At 45.8% G+C, this 20,822-nt stretch overlaps 1 protein-coding gene across 3 annotated transcripts in view; it reads right to left on the bottom strand.

The window, feature by feature from the left end:
• znf318 (zinc finger protein 318) overlaps window positions 1-20,822 on the bottom strand; it is an 84,496-nt gene that overhangs the window by 25,375 nt on the left and 38,299 nt on the right. For all 3 annotated transcript variants that reach the window (XM_078212143.1, XM_078212144.1, XM_078212145.1), the window contains exon 3: window positions 12,695-14,068. In XM_078212143.1, coding sequence (XP_078068269.1) covers window positions 12,695-14,068 — 1,374 coding nt within the window. The remainder of the gene's footprint in view (window positions 1-12,694; window positions 14,069-20,822) is intronic.

Here is a 20,822-nt window from a genome sequence, read left to right on the forward strand (position 1 = left end):
CAACAGTGGCCGTGCCTCCGGCACAGAGTCTGGCCCTGTAGCTCAGAAGGGTAGGGAAAGGAGGAGGAAGGCAGTAGTGATAGGGGACTCTATAGTGAGGGGGTCGGACAGGCGATTCTGCGGACGTGGTCAAGAAACTCAGATGGTAGTTTGCCTCCCTGGTGCCAGGATCCGGGATTTTTCTGATCGCGTCCAAGATATCCTGAAGTGGGAGGGAGAAGAGGCAGAGGTTGTGGTACGTATTGGTACCAATGACATAAGTAGGAAAAGGGAAGAGGTCTTGAAAGGAGAATATAGGGAGTTGGGAAGGGAGTTGAGAAGAAGGACCGCAAAGGTAGTAATCTCGGGATTGCTGCCTGTGCCACGCGACAGTGAGAGCAGGAATGGAATGAGGTGGAGGATAAATGCATGGCTGAGGGATTGGAGCAGGGGGCAGGGATTCAGGTTTCTGGATTATTGGGACCTCTTTTGGGGCAGGTGTGACCCGTACAATAAGGACGGGTTGCACTTGAATCCCAGGGGGACCAATATCCTGGCAGGGAAGGTTTGCTAAGACTACTGGGAAGAGTTTAAATTCTTATGGTTGGGGAGTGGGAATCAAATTGAAGTGACTGGGAGAGGAGGTTAGCTCACAAATAGAGAAAGCTTGTCGACAGTGTGAGAGGGAGGATAGGCAGGTGATAGAGAAGGGGAACACTCAGGCCAAAGGTTTGAGCTGTGTCTATTTTAACGCAAGGAGTGTTGTGAACAAAGTGGATGAGCTTAGAGCGTGGATCACTACTTGGAAATATGATGTGGTGGCCATTACAGAGACTTGGATGACTCAGGGACAGTACTGGTTACTTCAGAAAAGATGCAGAAAAGATGGACACCATGGAGGGATTGTCTACGGAGTCTCTGTGGGTGGAGGTTAGGAACAGGAAGGGGTCGTTACCTTTACTGGGTATTTTCTATAGGCCGCCCAATAGCAACAGGGATGTTGGGTAGCAGATAGGGAAACAGATCCTGGAAAGGTGTAATAATAAGAGTTGTCGTGATGGGAGATTTTAATTTCCCAAATATTGATTGGAATCTCCCTAGAGTAAGGGGTGTAGATGGGGAGGAGTTTGTTCGGTGTGTTCAGGAGGGTTTCTTGACACAGTATGTAGATAAGCCTACAAGAGGAGAGGCTGTACTTGATTTGGTATTGGGAAATGAACCTGGTCAGATGTCAGATCTCTCAGTGGGAGAGCATTTTGGAGATAGTGATCATAATTCTATCTCCTTTACAATAGCATTGGAGAGAGATAGGATCAGACAAGTTAGAAAAGTGTTTAATTGGAGTAAGGGGAATTATGAGGCTATCAGGCAGGAAATTGGAGGCTTAAATTGGAAAGAGGTTTTCTCAGGGAAATTTACGGAAGAAATGTGGCAAATTTTCAGGGAATATTTGTCTGGAGTTCTGCATAGCAACGTTCCAATGAGACAGGGAAGTTATGGTAGGTTACAGGAACCGTGGTGTACAAAGGCTGTAATGAATCTAGTCAAGAAGAAAAGAAAAGCTTACAAAAGCTTCAGGGAGCTCAGTAATGTTTGAGATCTAGAAGAGTATACGGCGAATAGGAAGGATCTTAAGAAGGAAATTAGGAGAGTCAGAACCGGTCATGAGAAGGCCTTGGCAGGCAGGATTAAGGAAAACCCCAAGGCATTCTACGAGTGAAGAGCAACAGGATAAGACGTGAAAGAATAGACCATAAGACCATAAGACATAGGAGCGGAAGTAAGGCCATTCGGCCCATCGAGTCCACTCCACCATTCAATCATGGTTGATTTCAACTCCATTTACCCGCTCTCTCCCCATAGCCCTTAATTCCTCGAGAAATCAAGAATTTATCAATTTCCTATCGAGTGTGACGGTGGGAAAGTTTGTATGGAACCGGAAGAAATAGCAACGGTACTTAATGAATACTTTACTTCAGTATTCACTATGGAAAACGATCTTGGTGGTTGTAGTGCAGACTTGCAGCGGACTGAAAAACTTGAGCATGTAGATATTAAGAAAGAGGATGTGTTGGAGCTTTTGAAAAGCATCAAGTTAGATAAGTCGCCGGGACCGGATGAGATGTATCCCAGGCTACTGTGGGAGGCGAGGGAGGAGATTGCTGAGCCTCTGGCGATGATCTTTGCATCATCAATGGAGATGGGAGAGGTTCCGGAGGATTGCGGATGTTGTTCCTTTATTCAAGGAAGGGAGTAGAGATAGCCCTGGAAATTATAGACCGGTGAGTCTAACCTCAGTGGTTGGTAAGTTGATGGAGAAGATCCTGAGAGGCAAGATTTATGAACATTTGGAGAGGCTTAATATGATTAATAGTCAGCATGGCTTTGTCAAAGGCAGATCATGCCTTCCAAGCCTGACTGAATTTTTTGAGGATGTGACTAAACACATTGATGAAGGAAGAGCAGTAGATGTAGTATATATGGACTTCAGCAAGGCATTTGACAAGGTGCCCCATGCAAGGCTTATTGAGAAAGTGAGGGGGCATGGGATCCAAGGGGACATTGCTTTGTGGATCGAGAACTGGCTTGCCCACAGAAGGCAAAGAGTGGTTATAGATGGGTCATATTCTGCATGGAGGTTGGTCACCAGTGGAGTGCCCCAGGGATCTGTTCTGGGACCCTTATTCTTTGTGATTTTTATAAATGACCTGGATGAGGAAGTGGAGGGATGGGTTGGTAAGTTTGCTGACAACACAAAGGTTGGTGGTGTTGTGGATAGTGTGGAGGGATATCAGAAGTTGCAGCGAGACATTGATAGGATGCAAGACTGGGTGGAGAAGTGGCAGATGGAGTTCAACCCAGATAGGTGTGAGGTGGTTCATTTTGGCAGGTCAAATAGGATGGCGGAATATAATATTAATGGTAGGACTCTTGGCAGTGTGGAAGATCAGAAAGATCTTGGGGTCCGAGTTCATAGGATGCTCAAAAGCAGCTGTGCAGGTTGAGGCTATGGTTAAGAAGGCGTATGGTGTACTGGCCTTCATCAATCAAGGGATTGAGTTTAGGAGTCGTGAGATAATGTTGCAGCTATGTAAGACCCTGGTCAGACCCCACTTGGAGTACTGTGCTCAGTTCTGGTCGCCTCATTACAGGAAGGATGTGGAAGCCATAGAAAGGGTGCAGAGGAGATTTACAAGGATGTTGCCTGGGTTGGGGAGCATGTCTTATGAGGATAGGTTGAGTGAGCTCAGCCTTTTCTCCTTGGAGAGACGAAGGATGAGGGGTGAGATGTATTGATCGAGTGGATAGTCAGAGGCTTTTTCCCAGGGCTGAAATGGTTGCCACAAGAGGACACAGGTTTAAGGTGCTGGGGAGTAGGTACAGAGGAGATGTCAGGGGTAAGTTTTTCACTCAGACGGTGGTGGGTGCGTGGAATGGGCTGCCAGCAACGGTGCTGGAGGCGGATTCGATAAGGTCTTTTAAGAGACTTTTAGATAAGTACATGGAACTTAGTAAGATAGAGGGTTATAGGTAAGCCTAGTAATCGCTAAGGTAGGGACATGTTTGGCACAACTTTGTGGGCTGAAGGGCCTGTATTGTGCTGTAGTTTTTCTATGTTTCTGTGACCTCTTGAGCCTGGCACCTGTTACACTAATTGTCGCTCATTTAGTAGATGAGCAGAAATTTCCTCCAATTTACTGGAAGACCAGAGTCATAATATAATGTTTGGTTGCTGCCACAAACCCAGTTCTCTAGATATGGACTCCACCCCTCTCGCTCACAACTATCCCAGACTGAGCATAACTGTTATTTTTGACTGAGATGGATTTCCGGCCATACATCTGCTTCATTACTGATATTAGGCCTCCATTCCATGCAGCTTCACCCACTGGAGCCTGCCTTAGCTCCTCTGCTGCTGAAATCTTAGCCATACCTTGGTTACCTTGAAACCTAACTATTCCAATGCTTTCCTACCCAGCCTCACTTACACATCAATAGAAGGTTGTCATTCAGCCTGATCGATTTGTGATGACACTTCATGTCCACATTTCTGCGCATTTCCTATTCTCAAGCACCTGTCAAAATCCCCTTCAACATTTTTACTCACTTGGGACCTCGAGGCACTCAGCAGATTATTTTTGTCCCTAATTATCTTTAAAAACCTCATTGTTTTCAAAACTTAACTTCTTTGTTTTAAGAAGAACAGTCCTATCTTTAACAACCTCTTCTCAAACTGAATTCTTAATTTCTTAAAAGTGAAACTTTTTTTTCAATCAACAGATCAAATGCAAGCATGCCAAATGTTAAACCATCAGAACTTAGACCATCGGCCAAAAAGGGTTGGCAATTCAACTCTGATTGGCTGAGGTGTTACCATGGAAAAAAGTAACAGGCTCTCCAAGGTCCCATATAAGGAAAGGTGCAAGGCTGAAATAGATTCTTTTGTGTTGTTGCAGAGAACGGGTCCCCGTATATGAATGAATGTCGCTTCCAGCAAGGTGAAGTGAGCCATGTTATGAGCTTGACTATAAAAGAACAAAGAAAATTACAGCACAGGAACAAGCCCTTCGGCCCTCCAAGCCTGCACCGACCATGCTGCCCGACTGAACTAAAACCCCCTCCCCTTCCGGGGATCATATCCCTCTATTCCCATCCTATTCATGTATTTGTCAAGACGCCCTGAACACTCACTATCGTACCTGCACCCACTTCCTCCCCCGGCAGCAAGTTCCAGACACTCACCACCCTGTGTAAAATACTTGCCTCGTACATCTCCTTTAAACCTTGCCCCTCACACCTTAAACCTATGTCCCCTAGTAGTTGACTCTTCCACCCTGGGAAAAAGCTTCTGACTATCCACGCCCCTCGTAATCTTGTAGACTTTTATCAGGTCATCCCTCAACCTCCGTCGTTCCAGTGAGAACAAACCAAGTTTCTCCAACCTCTCCTCATAGCTAATGCCCTCCATACCAGGCAACATCCTGGTAAATCTTTTCTGTACCCTCTCCAAAGCCTCCATGTCCTCCTGGTAGTGTGGCGACCAGAATTGAACACTATATTCCAAGTGCGGCCTAACTAAAGTTCTATAAATCTGCAACATGACTTGCCAATTTTTAAACTCAATACCCCGGCCAATGAAGGCAAGCATGCCATATGCCTTCTTGACTACCTTCTCCTCCTCCGTTGGCACTTTGTGACCTGCGTGCCTGTACACCCAGATCCCTCTGTCTATCAATACTCTTAAGGATTCTGCCATTTACTGTATATTTCCTCTCTGTATTAGACCTTCCAAAATGCATTACCTCACATTTGTCCGGATTAAACTCCATCTGCCATCTCTCCACCCAAGTCTCCAACTGATCTATATCCTGCTGTATCCTCTGATGGTCCTCATCGCAATCGGCAATCCACCAACCTTTGTGTCGTCTGCAAATTTACTAATCAAATCAGTTACATTTTCCTCCAAATAATTTATATATATTACAAACAGCAAAGGTCTCAGCACTGATCCCTGAGGAACACCATTTGTCACAGCCCTCCATTCGGAAATGCACCCTTCCACTGCTACCCTCTGTCTTCTATGACTGAGCCAGTTTTGTATCCACCTTGCCAGCTCACCTCTGATCCCATGCGACTTCACCTTCTGCACCAGTCTGCCATGAGAGACCTTGTCAAAAGCCTTACTGAAGTCCATGTAGACAACTTCCACTGCCCGACCCTCATTAATCATCTTCGTCACTTCCTCGAAAAACTCGATCAAGTTAGTGTGACACGACCTCCTCTTCACAAAACCATGTTGCCCCTCGCTAATACATCCACTTATTTCCAAGTGAGAGTAAATCCTGTCTCGAAGAATCCTCTCCAATAATTTCCCTACCACTGATGTAAGGCTCACCGGCCTGTAATTACCTGGATTATTCTTGCTACCCTTCTTAAAGGAACAATATTGGCTATTCTCCAATCCTCTGGGACCTCCCCTGTCACCAGTGAGGATACAAAGATTTCTCTCAAGGCCCCAGCAATTTCCTCCCTTGCCTCAGTATTCTGGGGTGTACCCCATCAGGCCCTGGGGACTTGTCTACCTTAATGTTTCTCAAGAACCCCAATACTACCTCCTTTTTGATCTCAACATGACTCAAACTATCTACACATCCTTTCCCAGACTCATCATCCACCAACTCCTTCTCTTTGGTGAATACTGATGAAAAGTACTCATTTAATACATCACCCATTTCCTCTGGCTCCACGCATAGATTCCCTCCCGTCCTTGAGTGGGCCAACCCTCTCCCTGGCTACCATCTTGCTCTTTATATATGTGTAACTGCCTTGGGATTTTTCTTAATCCTGCTGGCCAATGATTTTTTGTGACCCCCTTTAGCCCTCCTTACTCCTTGCTTAAGTTTCTTTCTACGTTTCTTGTATTCCACACTTGCTTCATGTGTTTTAGGGCGGCACGGTAGCACAGTGGTTAGCACTACTGCTTCACAGCTCCAGGGTCCTGGGTTCGATTCCCGGCTCGGGTCACTGTCTGTGTGGAGTTTGCACATTCTCCTCGTGTCTGCGTGGGTTTCCTCCGGGGTGCTCCGGTTTCCTCCCACAGTCCAAAGATGTGCGGGTTAGGTTGATTGGCCAGGTTAAAAATTGCCCCTTAGAGTCCTGAGATGTGTAGGTTAGAGGGATTAGTGGGTAAATATGTGGGGGTAGGGCCTGGGTGGGATTGTGGTCGGTGCAGACTCGATGGGCCGAATGGCCTCCTTCTGCACTGTAGGGTTTCTATGATTTCCCAGCCTCCTAGCTTTGACAAATGCTTCCTTTTTCTCTTTGACTAGGCTCACAATATCTCTCGCTATCCAAGGTTCCCAAAATTGCCACACTTATCCTTCATCCTTACAGGAATATGCCGATCCTGAATTCCAATCAACTTACATTTGAAAGCCTCCCACATGCCAGATGTTGATTTGCCCACAAACATCTGCCCCCAATTTACATTCTTCAGTTCCTGCTTAATATTTTTCTAATTAGCCTTCCCCCAATTTAGCACCTTAACTTGAGGGTTACACTTATCTTTATCCATCAGTACCGCAAAGCTTACTGAATTGTGGTCACTGTTCCCAAACTGCTCCCCTACTGAAACATTGACCACCTGTACTGCCTCTTTCCCCAATACCAGTACGGCCCCTTCCCTCGTTGGACTATCTACATACTGTTTCAAGAAGCCCTCCTGGATGCTCCTTACAAACTCTGCCCCACCAACGCCCCTAGCTCCAAGTGAGCCCCAGTCAATATAGGGGAAGTTAAAATCTCCCACCACAACAACCCTGTTACTTTTGCACCTTGCCAAAATCTGCCTACATATCTGTTCCTCTATCTCCCGCTGGGAGATGTAAATCGTATCCGCCGGCTCAAAGTTGAGAGGACCTCCAAGTTGACTCACCTGATGAAGGAGCAGCGCTCCAAAAGCTCGTGCTACCAAATAAACCTGGTGTTGTGAGGCTTCTTACTGCATCTTAAATTGGTTGTTAGTACAGCTATTAGTGCATGCAGGATTATTCAGCAAGTGCTCAATCGTGGAATCACATTTAACATTAGATGTTTTGTTTTGGACTTTAAGAGCATGGATTGGTTCAGTATGGGTTGTACTCTGCCGATCACAAATAGATGGAGTAATACATTATTTGATTCGATCAGCCAATCGCCAGAATATACAGCATACAAATCTGACATGTCTCTGGAGCAGAGTCCGGCCCTGTAACTCAGAGGGCTAAGGAAAGGAGGAAGGCAGTATTAATCGGGGACTCAACAGTAGGGGGTCGGACAGGCGTTTTTGCGGAGGCAGACGGGAGTCTCGGATGCTGGTCTGCCTCCCTGGTGCCGGGATCCGGGATCTTAGAAACCCTACAGCACAGAAAGAGGCCATTCGGCCCATCGAGTCTGCACCGACCACAATCCCACCCAGGCCCTATCCCCACATATTTTACCCGCTTATCCCTCTAACCTATGCATCCCAGGACTCTAAGGGGCAATTTTTTTAACCTGGTCAATCAACCTAACCCGCACATCTTTGGACTGTGGGAGGAAACCGGAGCACCCGGAGGAAACCCACGCAGACACGAGGAGAATGTGCAAACTCCACACAGACAGTGACCCAAGCCGGGAATCGAACCCAGGTCCCTGGAGCTGTGAAGCAGCAGTGCTAACCACTGTGCTACCGTGCCGCCCCCTAACCACTGTGCTACCGTGCCGCCCGGGATGTTTCTGATCGCGTCCCAGAAATCCTGAGGTGGGAGGGAGAGGAGCCAGAGGTCGTGATACATATTGGTACCGCTGACATAGGTAGGAAGAGGGAAGGAGTCATGAAAAGAGAATATGGGGAGTTGGGTAGACAGTTGGGAAGGAGGAACGCAAAGGATTGCTGCCTGTGCCACGGGAAAGTGAGAGCAGGAATGGAGTGAGGTGGAGGATGAATGCGTGGCTGAGGGACTGGAGCAGGGGGCAGGGATTCAGGTTCCTGGATCATTGGGACCTCTTTAGGGGAAGGTGTGACCTGTACAAAAAAGACGGGTGGCACTTGAATCCCAGGGGGACCAATATCCTGGCAGGAAGGTTGGCTAAGGCTACTGGGGAAACTTTAAACTAGAAAGGTTGGGGGGAGGGAATCGTGAGGAGGTGACTGAGAGCGAGGAGGTTAGCCCGCAAATAGAGAAGGATTGTAGACAGTGTAAGAGGGGGAATAGACAGGTGATGGAGAAGGGAATAGACAGGTGATGGAGAAGGGGAGAGCTCAGACCAAAGGTTTGAGATGTGTCTATTTTAACGCCAGGAGTGTAGTGAATAAAGTAGACGAGCTTAGAGTGTGGATTGATGCTTGGAAGCGTGATGTGGTGGCAATTACGGAGACATGGGGACAGGGACAGGACTGGATACTTCAGGTGCCGGGTTTCAGATGTTTCAGAAAGGGCAGAGAGGGGGGCAAAAGAGGGGGGGAGTGGCAGTGCTGATCAGGGATAGTGTCACAGCTGTAGAGAAGGTGGAAGCTGTGGAGGGATTGTCTACGGAGTCTCTGTGGGTGGAAGTCTGGAGCGGGAAGGGGTCGATAACTTTGCTGGGTGTTTTCTATAGGCCGCCCAATAGTAACAGGGATGTTGAGGAGCAGATAGGGAAACAGGTCCTGGAGAGATGTAGTAATAACAGGGTTGTCGTGATGGGAGACTTTAATTTCTCAAACATCGATTGGAATATCCCTAGGGTAAGGGGTTTGGATGGGGAGGAAATTGTTAGGTGTGTTCAGGAGGGTTTCCTGACACAGCATGTGGATAATCCTACAAGAGGAGAGGCTGTACTTGATCTGGTACTGGCTAATGAGCCTGGAAAGGTGTCGGATCTCTCAGTGGGGGAGCATCTTGGGGATAGTGATCATAACTCTATCTCCTTTACGCTAGCATTGGAAAGAGATAGGATCAGGCAAGCTAGGAAAGTGTTTATCTGGAGTAAGGGGAGATATGAAGCCATCAGGCGGGAGATTAGAGGCGTAAATTGGAAGGAGGCATTCTCGAGGAAAAGTACCGAAGGTGGCAGATTTTCAAGGAATGTTTGTCTGGAGTTCTGCATGACAACGTTCCGACGAGACAGGGAGGTTTTGGTAGGTTACGGGAACCGTGGTGCACGAAGGCTGCGCTGAACCTAGTCAAAAAGAAAAGGAAAGCGTACAAAAGGTTCAGAGAGCTAGGAGATGATAGGGATCTAGATGAGTATGCGGCTTGTAGGAAGGGACTTAAGAAAGAAATTAGGAGAGCCAGAAGGGATCATGAGAAGGCCTTGGCAGGTAAGATTAAGGAGAACCCTAAGGCGTTCTATAAATATGTGAAGAGTAAAAGGTTGAGATGTGAAGCAATAGGACCTATAAAATGTGATGGTGAGAAAGTCTGTACAGAACCGGAAGAAATAGCAGAGGTACTTAATGAATACTTTACCTCAGTATTCACGGTGGAAAAAGACCTGGGTGGTTGTACTACAGGATTGCGGCAGACTGAAAAGATTGAGTATGTAGACATTAAAGAAAGAGGATGTGTTGGAAATTTTGAATAGCATCAAGATAGATAAGTCGCCGGGACCGGATGGGATGTACCCCAGGTTACTGTGGGAGGCGAGGGAAAGAGATTGCAGAGCCTCTGGCGATGATCTTTGCATCATCGATGGAGACGGGAGAGGTTCAGGAGGACTGGAGGATTGCGGATGTGGTTCCTATATTCAAGAAAGGGCATAGGGATAGCCCAGGAAATTACTGACCGGTGAGTCTCACCTCAGTGGTTGGTAAGTTGATGGAGAAGATCCTGAGGGACAGGATTTATGAACATTTAGAGAAGTTTAGTATGCTCAAAAGTAGTCAGCACGGCTTTGTCAAAGGCAAATCGTGCCTTATGAGCCTGGTGGTGTTCTTTGAAAATGTGACTAAACACATTGACGAAGGAAAGGCGGTAGATGCGGTTTACATGAACCTCAGCAAGGCGTTCGATAAGGTCCCCCATGCAAGACTTCTCGAGAAAGTGAGAGGGCATGGGATCCAAGGGTCTGTTGCCTTGTGGATCCAGAGCTGGCTTGCCTGCCAAAGGCAGAGAGTGGTTGTAGATGGGTCTTTTTCTGAATGGAGGTCGGTCACCCGTAGAGCGCCCCAGGGATCTGGGACCCTTGATGTTTGTCATTTTCATAAATGACCTGGATGAGGAAGTGGAGGGATGGGTTGGTAAGTTTTCCGACGACACAAAGGTTGGTGGTGTTGTGGATAGTTTGGAGGGATGTCAGAAGCTGCAGCGTGACACAGATAGGATGCAAGACTGGGCGGAGAAGTGGCAGATGGACTTCAACCCGGATAAATGTGTAGTGGTCCATTTTGGCAGGTCAAATGGGATGAAGGAGTATAATATCAAGGGTAAGACTCTTAGCAGTGTAGAGGATCAGAAGGACCTTGGGGTCCAGATCCATAGGACTCTTAAATCGGCCTCGCAAGGTAGAGGAGGTGGTTAAGAAGGCATATGGTGTGCTGGCCTTCATCAATCGAGGGATTGAGTTTAGGAGTCGGGAGATAATGATGCAGCTATATAAGACCCTCGTCAGACTCCACTTGGAGTACTGTGCTCAGTTCTGGTCGCCTCATTACAGGAGGGATGTGGAAATTATTGAAAGGGTGCAGACAAGATTTACAAGGATGTTGCCTGGATTGGTTGGCATGCCTTATGAGGATAGGTTGAGGGAGCTCGGTCTTTTCTCCTTGGAGAGACAAAGGATGAGAGGTGACCTGATAGAGGTGTACAAGATGTTGAGAGGTATAGATCGGGTGGATTCTCGGAGGCTTTTTCCCAGGGCTGAAATGGCTGCTACGAGAGGACACAGGTTTAAGGTGCTGGGGAGCAGGTACAGAGGAGATGTCAGGGGTAATTATTTCACTCCGAGGGTGGTGGGTGAGTGGAATCGGCTGCCGTCAGTGGTGGTGGAGACAAACACGATAGGGTCTTTTAAGAGACTTCTGGATGAGTACATGGAACTTAATAGGATTGAGGGTTATAGGTCAGCCTATATATAGCCTAAGTAGGTAGTGACATGACCGGCGCAGCTTGTGGGCCGAAGGGCCTGTTTGTGCTGTATTTTTTCTATGTTCTATGACACCGGCACTGGCTGATTAATCCAATTTTTGTTTAAAATATCATTTACAATTAGAGGCCAAAATAACACTGCCACACCAAACCTTATCCAAGAGTAATATTGCCTGTTCTTGACATTCATTAGACTAGTGGGCTATAATCTCTGCTGTTCCACCATATTTAATTCAAAACGGGAGAAAACTTTTTAAAACTGTCCTGTACTCCACTTCACATGATTCCATTGAACCAGCTTTGACTGAAATCAATACTTCTACCTCATGTATGATGCATGGCTTCATCAAATCTGTGCATTTTCCCCCTTCAATTGATTTTCTGACAATCACTGCTGATCAAGAATGAATCTGATCATGAGTTTATTCTAAATGTTTCCCCTGTCCCCTTTGTATCTTCAATATGCTGCTGTCAGACATCTGAATGGACCTACCTAGCATTAAGTTGATCTTTCTCTACACCCTACCTATAACTGTAGCACTACATTCTGCACTCTGTTTCCTTCTCTATGAACGGTATGCTTTGTGCACCAGAATCAATGCTCCCTAAAATCTTCTATTCATCAATGGGTCCAAAACTGCATAGCTCGGGCTAAAAATTTACAAGTCTCTATGCTCTGCAGTACACCAGGATGATTGACTAATGCATACATTTGTGACTGTTATGTAACTCTTCTCCCAAAGGCACTTAGTTTTGCTGGATTATGATTCCACAGGTAAGAATCTCATGCCTCACCCAAAAGTAATTCATCTGAATCAAAATAACAAATGTAAGTAGGTTACTTGACAATGAAGATAGCACAGAGTGCAAAAATCTTATTTGCAAAGGACAAGAGGAATTGTTCAACATAATTTTTCCACACCAAAGTAAACAATGAGAAAAACATCAAATGAAAACAGATCCAAACTCTTGTTTCCCTCCACAGATGCTGCCAGACCTGCTGAGTTTCTCAAGCATTTCCTGTTTTTATTTCAAATTTCCAGCGTCCGCAGTACTTTACTTTATTTGAGAACAATATTAAACTTTCTTGCGAGCTACTTTAAAAAAAGCAAGTGACATTGACAAACCTTTTGTTTCTGTTCAGATTTCCTCTTCTCCTCCTCAGCAGACTTAGGCATCATCATCATTTGATTTGTGGGTGCTATCGGAATAAGGGGCAAGGTAGGTGTTGCCTGCACTTGCACCGGTACAGGATTCTCTCGTTTGTGGTTTGCAATGTCAACTTCGCTGACAGTTTCAATGACCCGCAGATTTGGTCGGGTGCCCTGTGGCTGCCGCATAACCATCACCAAAGGACGATTTGGTTGCTGAACATATGGTTCAGAAACTTGTGGGGGTTGGTACATTGGCCAGGCAGGTGTAGGTGTAGGTGCAGGGAATGATTGGTAAGGATCATACTGATTATAGTTGGGAGGTGGTGCACGCAGCGGATAATTTACTGGAGGTATTGGATATTGCCTATAAGGTTGCATGACATAGTTTGGCGAGGGAAGTGGCAATAAGCCAGGCGGAGGGTTTGTTGAAGTGATTACAGCAGGACATCGTGGTGCTGCCCTCTTAGGTTCTTTAGTTGCTCCAACTGTTTCTCGACTAAATAATTCCTTGCTCTCTTTCACCCCAGGACCAGGGATGTTTTCTTGTTTGTAAGATTTTGCTCGACTTTGTTTATGAGGTTCTGGTGATTTTTTCTCGTTTTGGCTCCTCTGTTTATCCCAGGAACCAGATTTATGGTGTTCCAAGGGACGGTCAGGTGATCGAGAAGCAGGTTTTTTCCCATGGAGCCTCTCCTGAGTACGGGCTGCCAGCTTGCTGATCTCTGTTACCCCTATATCCAGTCCAATGGTTTTCAGCAAGTCATGGATCTTTTCATACTCCTTATCAGGTTTCACACTTGCGAAGTTAGACCCACCCTCAGGCAGACTGGTTTGCCTTACAGGAAGGAGATTCCGGCCAGGAGGAGGAGCAACTCTAGGTTTTGCAGATGCTGCTTTCTCTTCCTCATCCTCTCCATACAGAAATTTTTCCTCGTCATCTATATCTGGCAAGTTGCGTTTCCTCCTCTCTGGTAAGTTGCTGTTCTCAGCTTCTTCCAAAAGGCTAAGTATACGAGAGAAACCACTTCCATCCTGACTGGCCCGTTCATGTGGAAGGAGGAAGTCTGTGGCCCGGTCCTTGATTTCAGAAGACCTTTCAGGTTCAGATTTTGTGCCATGCTTAGCTGAAATGTCCCGCTCAAAAAGGAAATTGGCATTTGCTAGCCCAGGGACACCACTCTGCTCCGTAATTCGATGTATTTCTCTGGTGTCTCGTATGAAAGAGAATTGTTCGGTCTCAGTGAAGCTCGAATCATGCAGTGGTAACCGCGTGAAGCTTTGCGGTGCAGCATAACTTTTCTGATGTTCAGGACTCTTCTTGACTGTGACACCATGATACTCGTTGAACTAAAGCAAAAGGAATAAAAGAGTCACACAAAGTCATTAAGAGGTCACATATTCCAGTCCACATTCTTTTTAACATTGCTTCTTAAAGAGCATACAAGCCAAATTTGAAGAACTGAATGAATGAACAAAGGTAGTGTCAATTGTGCATCTGCAGTCTATTTACTATTCCCACTCCTGTAATTGTTTCTGCTCTTGAACACCCACCAAAGTTTAAAATTAAAATTTAAAGTTTTTTAAAGTTTATTTATTAGTGTCACAAGTAGGCTTACGTTCACACTGCAATGAAGTTACTGTGAAAATCCCCTAGTCGCCACACTCCGATGCCTGTTTGGGTACACTGAGGGAGAATTTAACATTGCTAACCAGCTGGACTGTGGGAGAAAACGGAGCATCCAGAGGAAACCCACGCAGACATGGGGAGAACGTGCAGGCTCCACACAGACAGTGACCCAAACCGAGAATCTAACCCGGGTCCCTGGCGCTGTGAGGCAGCAGTGCTAACCACTGTGTCATCTAATGTTGCCTCTTAATTTTGTTAGGCAAGGGAATCCAAGGAAATCAAAGGTCATCTGGGACAGAGAAACTGGACATGAAACTCAAAAGAATAATAGATCAGGCATAGTCCTATTGATTTTGGAGTAGGTCCCATTTCATATGTAATGGCATGGGAGCAGGATGAAACACATTTGATGATGATGCTCTATGGCCGGAGAAGTGAAAGTGGGTGAAGGCAGGTCCAATGAACTGGAAAATGAAAGTGGTTGGAGTTATTCTGCATTTGGAAGCATTTTTATCAATCTACCATATAAAAGGTAGCTTTGGGAATGGAGCATTTTTAAGGACCAAGTTAAAATGAAGCTGAAGGATAATATAGCTGCAGCTATACAAAACCCTCGTCAGACTCCACTTGGAGTACTGTGCTCAGTTCTGGTCGCCTCATTACAGAAAGGATGTGGAAAAGATTGAAAGGGTGCAGAGGAGATTTACAAGAATGTTGCTTGGATTGAGTGGCATGCCTTATGAGGATAGGCTGAGGGAGCTCGGTCTTTTCTCCTTGGAGAGACGTAGGATGAGAGGAGGCCTAATAGAGGTATATAAGATGTTGAGAGGCATAGATCGGGTGGACTCAGAGAGGCTTTTTCCCAGGGTGGAAATGTCTGCTAGGAGAGGACACAGGTTTAAGGTGCTGGGGGGTAGATACAGGGGAAATGTTAGGGGGAAGTTTTTCACACAGAGGGTGGTGGGCGAGTGGAATCGGCTGCCGTCAGTGGTGGTGGAGGCAAACTCAATAGGGTCTTTTAAGAGACTCCTGGATGAGTACATGGGACTTAATAGGATGGAGGGTTATAGGTAGGCTCAAAAGGTAGGGATATGTTCGGCACAACTTGTGGGGCCGAAGGGCCTGTTTTTCTATGTTTCTATAAAAGGGTTGAAGAAGAGATTTATTTTGAAAAGGGGTGATGGTGACCGGTTCGAAAGGAGCAACAAGTTAATGGATCAAGGCAGCAGGAATTAGGTCTGAAGAACTGAAGGCATCAGGACAAGACAGAGCAAGGCTGGAGTGAGAAGGGAGGTAAGCAGACAAGGCAGCTGAACAACAGATCTCCATTTTACTGCCAAAAGAATTTAATCAACTTTCCAACATTACTGGAGATCAGTCTGGAGATGAGGTTAGAGGGCTATCAGACAACAATAGAAAAAGAAGCTTGGGGAGGAGTTACATAGAACAGTACAGCACAGAACAGGCCCTTCGGCCCACGATGTTGTGCTGAGCTTTATCCAAAACCAAGATCAAGCTATCCCACTCCCTATCATCCTGGTGTGCTCCATGTGCCTATCCAATAACCGCTTAAATGTTCCTAAAGTGTCTGACTCCACTATCACCTCAGGCAGTCCATTCCACACCCCAACCACTCTCTGCGTAAAGAACCTACCTCTGATATCCTTCCTATATCTCCCACCATGAACCCTATAGTTATGCCCCCTTGTAATAGCTCCATCCACCCGAGGAAATAGTCTTTGAACGTTCACTCTATCTATCCCCTTCATCATTTTATAAACCTCTATTAAGTCTCCCCTCAGCCTCCTCCGCTCCAGAGAGAACAGCCCCAGCTCCCTCAACCTTTCCTCATAAGACCTACCCTCCAAACCAGGCAGCATCCTGGTAAATCTCCTCTGCACTCTTTCCAGCGCTTCCACATCCTTCTTATAGTGAAGTGACCAGAACTGCACACAATATTCCAAATGTGGTCTCACCAAGGTCCTGTACAGTTGCAGCATAACCCCACGGCTCTTAAACTCCAACCCCCTGTTAATAAAAGCTAACACACTATAGGCCTTCTTCACAGCTCTATCCACTTGAGTGGCAACCTTTAGAGATCTGTGGATATGGACCCCAAGATCTCTCTGTTCCTTCACAGTCTTCAGAACCCTACCTTTGACCCTGTAATCCACACCTACCAAAATGAATCACCTCACATTTATCAGGGTTAAACTCCATTTGCCATTTTTGAGCCCAGCTTTGCATCCTATCTATGTCTCTTTGCAGCCTACAACAGCCCTCCACCTCATCCACTACTCCACCAATCTTGGTGTCATCAGCAAATTTACTGAGTTGGTGTCAATCTTTGCTTGCCAGGTTCCTGGAATAGTGGACCATTTTAGTGAATGGTGCAACCTGGCGATGGATAACTGAACTAGGGTTGAGATGGAGACTGAAATTGCCAAGGATGAGAACTCAGGAGTTATAACAGGATGATGTTGTACTTTACTAATATGGTCACTGTTATAGAGAGTGTTACAGTAAACATCTTCCTATTTGAATGTATGTACTGATGTCTTCAGTGGCCATGAACATCCACGAGTGACGGCATCAGTAGTGCGGGCTTTAGTTTTACCATGAGAAACCTGTGTACCTCGCTGCCGCCAGTTCAGAGTCCAGGCTGTACTATATTTTGATATATTTACAAATAAAGAAAATTGAATATCACAACATGTTCAGCTATCTTTTTGTGGCCAGGTTACCGCATCTTTTTGGCAATGAGGAGGAAACAGCAAAATAAAAGGAAAACAAAAATTTGAGGTTGAGCATCATGAAGCAAAGATTTACACAGTGAGTAGCTAGTTTGCAAGGTGAAATGCAGTCCAGGGCTCTGATCAGTGGGTTCATGAATTTACTGATGAAAATGGGTCAGCATCACCGTAACTATGTTCAGAAATATCAATGAGTTTGTAGAAGGGAACAGAGACTGGACTGAATATGTGGAAAGGTTAGAACATAGAACATAGAACATTACAGCGCAGAACAGGCCCTTCGGCCCACGATGTTGCACCGACCAGTTAAAAAAAAAAACTGTGACCCTCCAACCTAAACCAATTTCTTTTCGTCCATGAACCTATCTACGGATCTCTTAAACGCCCCCAAACTAGGCGCATTTACTACTGATGCTGGCAGGGCATTCCAATCCCTCACCACCCTCTGGGTAAAGAACCTACCCCTGACATCGGTTCTATAACTACCCCCCCTCAATTTAAAGCCATGCCCCCTCGTGCTGGATTTCTCCATCAGAGGAAAAAGGCTATCACTATCCACCCTATCTAAACCTCTCATCATCTTATATGTTTCAATAAGATCCCCTCTTAGCCGCCGCCTTTCCAGCGAAAACAATCCCAAATCCCTCAGCCTCTCCTCATAGGATCTCTCCTCCATACCAGGCAACATCCTGGTAAACCTCCTCTGCACCCTCTCCAAAGCCTCCACATCCTTCCTGTAATGTGGGGACCAGAACTGCACACAGTACTCCAAGTGCGGCCGCACCAGAGTTGTGTACAGTTGCAACATAACGCTACGACTCCTAAATTCAATCCCCCTACCAATAAACGCCAAGACACCATATGCCTTCTTAACAACCTTATCTACTTGATTCCCAACTTTCAGGGATCTATGCACACATACACCTAGATCCCTCTGCTCCTCCACACTATTCAAAGTCCTCCCGTTAGCCCTATACTCAACACATCTGTTATTCCTACCAAAGTGAATTACCTCACACTTCTCCGCATTAAACTCCATCCGCCACCTCTCGGCCCAACTTTGCAACCTGTCTAAGTCTTCCTGCAAACTACGACACCCTTCCTCACTGTCTACCACACCACCGACTTTGGTGTCATCAGCAAATTTGCTAATCCACCCAACTATACCCTCATCCAGATCATTAATAAATATTACAAACAGCAGTGGCCCCAAAACAGATCCTTGAGGTACACCACTTGTAACCGCACTCCATGATGAATATTTACTATCAACCACCACCCTCTGTTTCCTATCCGCTAGCCAATTCCTGATCCAATTTCCTAGATCACCCCCAATCCCATACATCTGCATTTTCTGCAGAAGCCTACCATGGTGAACCTTATCAAACGCCTTACTAAAATCCATATATACCACGTCCACTGCCTTGCCCCCATCCACCTCCTTGGTCACTTTCTCAAAAAACTCAATAAGGTTAGTAAGGCACGACCTACCTGCCACAAAACCATGCTGACTATCACCTATCAATTCATTACTCTCCAAATAACTATAAATCCTATCCCTTATAATTTTTTCCAACATCTTGCCGACAACAGAAGTGAGACTCACCGGTCTATAATTCCCGGGGAAGTCTCTGTTCCCCTTCTTAAACAATGGGACAACATTCGCTAACCTCCAATCTTCTGGTACTATACCAGAGGCCAACGACGACCTGAAGATCAGAGCCAGAGGCTCTGCAATCACTTCTCTTGCCTCCCAGAGAATCCTTGGATAAATCCCATCCGGACCAGGGGATTTATCTATTTTCAGACCCTCCAGAATATCCTGCACATCCTCCTTATCAACTGTAATACTGTCTATTCTACTCCCTTGCAACCCAGTGTCCTCCTCAGCTATATTCATGTCCCCTTGCGTGAACACCGAAGAGAAATATTGGTTCAATGCTTCACCAATCTCCTCCGGTTCCACACATAACTTCCCTCTGCCATCTATAACTGGCCCTAAACTTGCCCTAACCAACCTTCTGTTCTTGACATACCTATAGAACGCCTTAGGATTCTCTTTAACCCTATCCGCCAAAGTCTTCTCATGTCCCCTTTTAGCCCTTCTAAGCTCGCTCTTCAACTCCCTCTTAGCCAATCTAAAGCTTTCTAGTGCACTACCCGAGTGCTCACGTCTCATCCGAACATAAGCCTCCTTTTTCTTTTTAACCAACAAAGAAACTTTTTTGGTGCACCACGGTTCCCTAGCCCTACCAATTCCTCCTTGCCTGACAGGGACATACCTATCACAGACTCGCAGTAGCTGCTCCTTGAAAAAACTCCACGTCGGACGTTCCCAGTCCCTGTAATCTCCTAGTCCAACCTATGTTTCCTAATTCTCTCCTAATAGCCTCATAATTACCCTTCCCCCAGCTAAAACCACTGGCCCGAGGTTCATGCCTATCCCTTTCCATCACTAAGGTGAACGTAACCGAATTGTGGTCACTATCACCAAAATGCACACCAACTTCCAATGCTTTCCTTGGTAAATGGAACTGCAGACAAGGTGAAAAAGCACTCAGTTCTCCTGTGTGTGGGGTGAAGACTTACAAGCTAATGAGGAATTTAGCAACATTACAGAAACTGGAGATATTTCATACTGCAGATTTAGTTGCACTCATTCAGAATCACCACAATCTTAAGCTCTTAGTAATTGTTAAGCGGTTCAAGTTCCATAGTCGTTTTCAGAAGACGGGACAGTTTGTAGCTAACTATTGCTAAATTATGCTGCTCTCTTAATGTTTGAGAGTTTGGAGCAGTATTGGAGGACATGCTTCAGGACAGATTAGTCTGTGGCATTAATGAGGACAGCATTCAGCGTTGTTTGTTGGGAGAAGCCAAGACGACTTTCAAGGCGGCTCTAAAAATTTCTCAGGGCAAGGAAATGGCTGTGAGCAATGCAAGATATTGAAAAGGCCAATGGCAGAGCACAGGCAGGTGCAATGCATCAAGTAAAGAAATAGGCTGCAAGCAAGAAGGTGAAATCAGTGGAATATTTCAAGTGTGAAAGACACACTGTGTGAATCATTGCAAATTTATAGGTCCTATTTTTCACCGTTGCAACAAAAATGGTCATTTAGCTGAGAAATGCAGGGGTGCTAAAAGCAAGTTGAAGGCTGAGCAGGGAAATTCAAATTTTAAAAAGCCTCATTCAGCTATACTTTACGTGGAAAGCTCAGAAGAAAAAAAAAGGACTACTCTTACAATATGATTAATGTGAGTGAGGCGCTCACGGAGCCTATGTTACAGTGGAGGTCGATGCTTAACAAATCAAGATGGAGGCAAACGTGAGAATCTCTACATCTATAGTGAGTGGGGAGGCCTAAGGAAGGCTTGAGACTCTAAGCAGGCACCAGTCCTTATCTAGGCAGGGATCCAACTGCAGATGTACAAACGGAGAGACTATACAACTGCTTGAGGCATTGCATACAAGAGCCAAGAAGCAAGAGCACGGCTCCAGGTGGTAAACGGAACGGGCCCAGTCTACTAGGATGTGACTGGCTCAATAAAATTCCAATGAACTGGATATGAGGAAGCATACACAGGTGACAGAGAATGGCATTCAGAAATATCCTGAGGTTTTCAAAGATGGACTGGGTATATTGTGTAACACTACAGTTAATTTGTTTGTAGATCCTCCGGCTACTCCTCACATTTTTCACACCCAGAACAGTGCCCTATG

The sequence above is a fragment of the Mustelus asterias genome, chromosome 5, assembly GCF_964213995.1.
Source record: "Mustelus asterias chromosome 5, sMusAst1.hap1.1, whole genome shotgun sequence".
Classification (NCBI taxonomy): Eukaryota; Metazoa; Chordata; class Chondrichthyes; order Carcharhiniformes; family Triakidae; genus Mustelus; species Mustelus asterias.